We start from the raw sequence: 7,500 nt of genomic DNA, 5'->3' as shown, positions 1-7,500 counted from the left end.
TTGTTAATCTGACTGTGTGTGTGTGTGTGTGTAGTGTGTGTAGTGTGTGTAATGTGTGTAGTGTGTGTGTAGTGTGTGTAGTGTGTGTAATGTGTGTAGTGTGTGTAGTGTGTGTGTAGTGTGTGTAGTGTGTGTGTAGTGTGTGTAATGTGTGTGTGTAGTGTGTGTAATGTGTGTAGTGTACCAATGCCATGTTTCTCCATCAGTGATATGAGGTCTGCCTCCGTGAGGAGTTGAGGAGGAGAGGTCTGGCCATCCAGCATCTCTATCGCTGACGGCTGGAACTGGCTACCCTGCTCATACACTGGGATCACCTGCAACACACACACACACACACACACACACACACACACACACACACACACACACACACACACACACACACACACACACAGTCAGATTAACAAACAAACATTATGTGGAGTCCCCCGGGGGGTTCATAACGGGACCCTCGTGGTAAATGACACCCCCCCTCGTGGTAAATGACCCTCCCACCTTAGTGCTCCAGCGGTCGTAGGGGTATGACCCCCCCTCGTGGTAAATGACCTCCCACCTTAGTGCTCCAGCGGTCGTAGGGGTATGACCCCCCCCCCCTCGTGGTAAATGACCCCCACCTTAGTGCTCCAGCGGTCGTAGGGGTATGACCCCCCTCGTGGTAAATGACCCCCCACCTTAGTGCTCCAGCGGTCGTAGGGGGTATGACCCCCCCTCGTGGTAAATGACCCCCCACCTTAGTGCTCCAGCGGTCGTAGTGGCATGACCCCCTTCCCCCTCGTGGTAAATGACCCCCCCACCTTAGTGCTCCAGCGGTCTTGGAGGTATGACCCCCTCGTGGAAAATGCCCCCCCCACCTTAGTGCTCCAGCGGTCGTAGGGGTATGACCCCCCTCGTGGTAAATGACCCCCCCACCTTAGTGCTCCAGCGGTCGTAGTGGTATGACCCCCCCCTCGTGGTAAATGACCCCCCACCTTAGTGCTCCAGCGGTCGTAGGGGTATGACCCCCCCTCGTGGTAAATGACCCCCCACCTTAGTGCTCCAGCGGTCGTAGGGGTATGACCCCCCCCCCTCGTGGTAAATGACCCCCCACCTTAGTGCTCCAGCGGTCGTAGAGGTATGACCCCCTCGTGGTAAATGACCCCCCACCTTAGTGCTCCAGCGGTCGTAGTGGTATGACCCCCCCCCTCGTGGTAAATGACCCCCACCTTAGTGCTCCAGCGGTCGTAGGGGTATGACCCCCCTCGTGGTAAATGACCCCCCACCTTAGTGCTCCAGCGGTCGTAGGGGTATGACCCCCCTCGTGGTAAATGACCCCCCCACCTTAGTGCTCCAGCGGTCATAGGGGTATGACCCCCCCCCCCTCGTGGTAAATGACCCCCCACCTTAGTGCTCCAGCGGTCGTAGGGGTATGACCCCCCCCCTCGTGGTAAATGACCTCCCACCTTAGTGCTCCAGCGGTCGTAGGGGTATGACCCCCCCTCGTGGTAAATGACCCCCCACCTTAGTGCTCCAGCGGTCGTAGGGGGTATGACCCCCCCTCGTGGTAAATGACCCCCACCTTAGTGCTCCAGCGGTCGTAGGGGTATGACCCCCCCTCGTGGTAAATGACCCCCCACCTTAGTGCTCCAGCGGTCGTAGTGGCATGACCCCCTTCCCCCCTCGTGGTAAATGACCCCCACCTTAGTGCTCCAGCGGTCTTGGAGGTATGACCCCCCTCGTGGAAAATGCCCCCCACCTTAGTGCTCCAGCGGTCGTAGGGGTATGACCCCCTCGTGGTAAATGACCCCCCACCTTAGTGCTCCAGCGGTCGTAGTGGTATGACCCCCCCTCGTGGTAAATGACCCCCCACCTTAGTGCTCCAGCGGTCGTAGGGGTATGACCCCCTCGTGGTAAATGACCCCCCCACCTTAGTGCTCCAGCGGTCGTAGGGGTATGACCCCCCTCGTGGTAAATGACCCCCCCACCTTAGTGCTCCAGCGGTCGTAGGGGTATGACCCCCCCCCCCTCGTGGTAAATGACCCCCCACCTTAGTGCTCCAGCGGTCGTAGAGGTATGACCCCCCCTCGTGGTAAATGACCCCCCACCTTAGTGCTCCAGCGGTCGTAGTGGTATGACCCCCCCTCGTGGTAAATGACCCCCCCCCCACCTTAGTGCTCCAGCGGTCGTAGGGGTATGACCCCCCCTCGTGGTAAATGACCCCCACCTTAGTGCTCCAGCGGTCGTAGTGGTATGACCCCCCCCCTCGTGGTAAATGACCCCCCCCACCTTAGTGCTCCAGCGGTCGTAGGGGTATGACCCCCCCTCGTGGTAAATGACCCCCCACCTTAGTGCTCCAGCGGTCGTAGTGGTATGACCCCCCTCGTGGTAAATGACCCCCCCCCCCACCTTAGTGCTCCAGCGGTCGTAGGGGTATGACCCCCCACCTTAGTGCTCCAGCGGTCGTAGGGGTATGACCCCCCCTCGTGGTAAATGACCCCCCACCTTAGTGCTCCAGCGGTCGTAGGGGTATGACCCCCCCTCGTGGTAAATGACCCCCCACCTTAGTGCTCCAGCGGTCGTAGGGGTATGACCCCCCCCTCGTGGTAAATGACCCCCACCTTAGTGCTCCAGCGGTCGTAGGGGTATGACCCCCTCGTGGTAAATGACCCCCCACCTTAGTGCTCCAGCGGTCGTAGGGGTACACGTCCAGGTAGTTCCTCCTGATGATCATGAGGCCATTTGCGGAGAACCTCTCGTGAGCCATTTCCACCTCGACCACCGTTTCCTGCCCCACAGCATCAAGGGATACGCACGCCAGGAAGTGACGCACAATGAACTCATACACACGCTGCTCGTTGCCCTGGAGACAGAAAACACATTTCAGATCTCGCCACGAACCACCGTTTTACAGATCCGGATAGTCAACTCAGGAACCCGGTTGGTGTACTTGGTGTAGATACAGTTGAAGTCAGAACTTTACATACACTTAGGTTGGAGTCACTAGTATATTATATGTTATATTATATATTATATGTTATGTTATATTATATATATTATATAGACCTAGACCGTGTCCAGATGTCTCCATGTCCCTAGATACAGTTGAAGTCAGAAGTTTACATACACTTAGGTTGGAGTCACTAAAACTCGTTTTTCAACCACTCCACACATTTCTTGTTAACAAACTATAGTTTTGGCAAATCGGTTAGGACATCTACTTTGTGCATGACACAAGTCATTTTTCCAATAATTGTTTACAGACAGATTATTTCACTTATAATTCACTGTATCACAATTCCAGTGGGTCAGAAGTCTACATACACTAAGTTGACTTCATGAGCTACCCCAGTTCTGCACTCCATATTTCTCTGTGTACAAAAAACATTTTGGTTCATTCATCCCTGCTTCCTCTTCAGAGTCCGTTCCTCCGTTTATTGACCAAATATTTATTTTCCACCATAATTTGCAAATAAATTCATTAAAAATCCTACAATGTGATTTGTACCTATGATGAAAATTACAGGCCTCTCATCTTTTTAAGTGGGAGAACTTGCACAATTGGTGGCTGACTAAATACTTTCTTGCCCCACTGTGTATATATATATATATATATATATATATATATATATATATATATATATATATATATATACCTGTAGTGTGTTGGTGTACTTGGTGTATATATATATATACCTGTAGTGTGTTGTGTACTTGGTGTATATATATATATATATATACCTGTAGTGTGTTGGTGTACTTGGTGTATATATATATATATACCTGTAGTGTGTTGGTGTATATATATATACCTGTAGTATGTTGGTGTATATATATATATATACCTGTAGTGTGTTGGTGTACTTGGTGTATATATATATATACCTGTAGTGTGTTGGTGTACTTGGTGTATATATATATATATACACCTGTAGTGTGTTGGTGTACTTGGTGTATATATATATATACCTGTAGTGTGTTGGTGTGTATATATATATATACCTGTAGTGTGTTGGTGTACTTGGTGTATATATATATATACCTGTAGTGTGTTGGTGTACTTGGTGTATATATATATATACCTGTAGTGTGTTGGTGTACTTGGTGTATATATATATATACCTGTAGTGTGTTGGTGTACTTGGTGTATATATATATATATATATACCTGTAGTGTGTTGGTGTACTTGGTGTATATATATATATACCTGTAGTGTGTTGGTGTGTATATATATATATATATATATATATATATATATATATATATATATATATATATATATACCTGTAGTGTGTTGGTGTACTTGGTGTATATATATATATATACCTGTAGTGTGTTGGTGTATATATATATATACACCTGTAGTGTGTTGGTGTACTTGGTGTATATATATATATATACCTGTAGTGTGTTGGTGTATATATATATATACACCTGTAGTGTGTTGGTGTACTTGGTGTATATATATATATACACCTGTAGTGTGTTGGTGTACTTGGTGTATATATATATATATATACCTGTAGTGTGTTGGTGTACTTGGTGTATATATATATATACCTGTAGTGTGTTGGTGTACTTGGTGTATATATATATATATATATACCTGTAGTGTGTTGGTGTACTTGATGGGGTGTATAGGGGGATGAGCCTGATCTGTCTTGGTGCCCTGCCGTGGGTTGGGTCCCCTGGCTGCTCCATCACCCCCTAGCGAAGGCCCCCAGGAGGGGCTGTGTGTCTGATGCTCCACCAGGGGGCCCAGGGCCAGGTCCTTAGGAAACAGGTTGGTCTCTGTACGCGGGTAACTGATTAACCTAGACACACAGAGATGAAAATATTACCACACACCTCTACAACTGATGAGGGGGGCCTTCACAGGCATCCTGGGACGCCCAGGGTTCACTCTCCTAGTTCCCAAAAGCCTGGGGAACCTCTACAACTGATGAGAGGGGCCTTCACAGGCATCCTGGGACGCCCAGGTTTCACTCTCCTAGTTCCCAAAAGCCTGGGGAACGTGTTAACAGAAAGATGATTAAAAGCCTGGGGAACTTGTTAACAGAAAGATGATTAAAAGCCTGGCGAACTTGTTAACAGAAAGATGAATAAAAGCCTGGGGAACTGACCAATTGGCAGTAGCTTACCAGAGTACCAGCACTGAATGCCAGCTCTCCCATTCAAATGCACTGTCCTCCACTAACGTCCTCCACTAACGTCCTCCACTAGCGTCCTCCACTAGCGTCCTCCACTAACGTCCTCCACTAGCGTCCTCCACTAACGTCCTCCACTAGCGTCCTCCACTAATGTCCTCCACTAGCGTCCTCCACTAACGCCCTCCACTAACGTCCTCCACTAACGTCCTCCACTAACGTCCTCCACTAGCGTCCTCCACTAGCGTCCTCCACTAGCGTCCTCCACTAGCGTCCTCCACTAACGCCCTCCACCAGCGTCCTCCACTAGCGTCCTCCACTAGCGTCCTCCACTAACGTCCTCCACTAACGTCCTCCACTAACGTCCTCCACTAGCGTCCTCCACTAACGTCCTCCACTAGCGTCCTCCACTAACGTCCTCCACTAACGTCCTCCACTAACGTCCTCCACTAACGTCCTCCACTAACGTCCTCCACTAGCGTCCTCCACTAACGTCCTCCACTAACGTCCTCCAGACCTGCTCTACTAATGTCCTCCACTAACGTCCTCCACTAGCGTCCTCCACTAGCGTCCTCCACTAGCGTCCTCCACTAGCGTCCTCCACTAACGTCCTCCACTAGCGTCCTCCACTAGCGTCCTCCACTAGCGTCCTCCACTAGCGTCCTCCACTAATGTCCTCCACTAGCGTCCTCCACTAGCGTCCTCCACTAGCGTCCTCCACTAGCGTCCTCCACTAGCGTCCTCCACTAGCGTCCTCCACTAACGTCCTCCACTAGCGTCCTCCACTAGCGTCCTCCACTAGCGTCCTCCACTAACGCCCTCCACTAGCGTCCTCCACTAACGCCCTCCACTAGCGTCCTCCACTAACGTCCTCCACTAACGTCCTCCACTAACGTCCTCCACTAACGTCCTCCACTAGCGTCCTCCACTAGCGTCCTCCACTAATGTCCTCCACTAGCGTCCTCCACTAGCGTCCTCCACTAACGTCCTCCAGACCTGCGACACTAACGTCCTCCACTAACGTCCTCCACTAACGCCCTCCACTAGCGTCCTCCACTAACGTCCTCCACTAGCGTCCTCCACTAGCGTCCTCCACTAACGCCCTCCACTAACGCCCTCCACTAACGCCCTCCACTAACGCCCTCCACTAACGCCCTCCACTAGCGTCCTCCACTAACGTCCTCCACTAACGTCCTCCACTAACGTCCTTCCACTAGCGTCCTCCACTAACGCCCTCCACTAGCGTCCTCCACTAGCGTCCTCCACTAACGTCCTCCACTAGCGTCCTCCACTGAGGTCCTCCACTAGCGTCCTCCACTGAGGTCCTCCACTGAGGTCCTCCACTGAGGTCCTCCACTGAGGTCCTCCACTAGCGTCCTCCACTAGCGTCCTCCACTAGCGTCCTCCACTAACGTCTAGGGTCTAAGGTTTAGGGAGTAGGGACTAAGGTTTAGGGTCTAGGGTCTAGGGTATAGGGTCTAAGGTTTAGGGAGTAGGGACTAAGGTTTAGGGTCTAGGGTTTAGGGAGTAGGGTCTAGGGTTTAGGGAGTAGGGTCTAAGGTTTAGGGAGTAGGGACTAAGGTTAAGGGTCTAGGGTTTAGGGAGTAGGGTCTAGGGTATAGGGTCTAAGGTTTAGGGAGTAGGGACACGATTTAGGGTCTAAGGTTTAGGGAGTAGGGTCTAGGGTTGAGGGACTAGGGTTTAGGGTTTAGGGAGTAGGGTCTAGGGTTGAGGGACTAGGGTTTAGGGTCTAAGGTTTAGGGAGTAGGGTTTAGGGACTAGGGAAAACCCTTACCCCTGTGTGTATAGTTTCTCAGCGATCTTCATGGTCTCTTTGGCGCCGATTCTCAACTTCCTGGAAACCAGCTTCTCCATTTCCTATTGGACCAGACAACAACACAGGCAGACCATTGGTCAATAGACAGAAAGTGAGTGTGTGTCAGTGTGTGTGTATATATATGGCTAGTGTCCTCACCACTGTGTCCAGGGGCAGAGGCCTCCACTTGCTTTTGGGTTTACTGGTTACCGAGGTGACGGTTGCTATGGGATCCTAGGAATTCAGGTCATTACATCATCATCACCGTAAACAGTTAAGATTAGTATTTAATAAGAGTCAGTAACATAATCAAAAATCCCCATCAGAAACCTGTCGACTTCAGCCGACACATGGGCTGTTGTGAGGGAGCGTGTAACTGGCATTCTGACTGTAGGAATGTCCCCCAGAGCTGTTTAATGTTCATTTCTCTACCACAAGCCGCCTCTAAACGTCGTTTTACAGAGTTTGGTCATGTTCATTTCTCTACCACAAGCCGCTTCTAAATGTTGTTTTAGAGAGTTTGGTATTACGTCCAACCGGCTGCACAACAGCAAAATCTGTGG

The 7,500-nt window shown here is 50.6% G+C and overlaps 1 protein-coding gene across 1 annotated transcript in view; it reads right to left on the bottom strand.

Moving 5' to 3' along the window:
• LOC124019945 (DNA topoisomerase 3-alpha-like) overlaps positions 1 to 7,500 on the bottom strand; it is a 48,204-nt gene that overhangs the window by 20,525 nt on the left and 20,179 nt on the right. Inside the window, 5 exon segments of the mRNA XM_046335385.1 lie at positions 185 to 314; positions 2,651 to 2,836; positions 4,581 to 4,788; positions 6,917 to 6,999; positions 7,097 to 7,171. Coding sequence (XP_046191341.1) covers positions 185 to 314; positions 2,651 to 2,836; positions 4,581 to 4,788; positions 6,917 to 6,999; positions 7,097 to 7,171 — 682 coding nt within the window.

Source organism: Oncorhynchus gorbuscha, unplaced genomic scaffold (genome assembly GCF_021184085.1).
Source record: "Oncorhynchus gorbuscha isolate QuinsamMale2020 ecotype Even-year unplaced genomic scaffold, OgorEven_v1.0 Un_scaffold_736, whole genome shotgun sequence".
NCBI lineage: Eukaryota > Metazoa > Chordata > Actinopteri > Salmoniformes > Salmonidae > Oncorhynchus > Oncorhynchus gorbuscha.
This window is presented reverse-complemented; position numbering and strand designations above follow the sequence as displayed.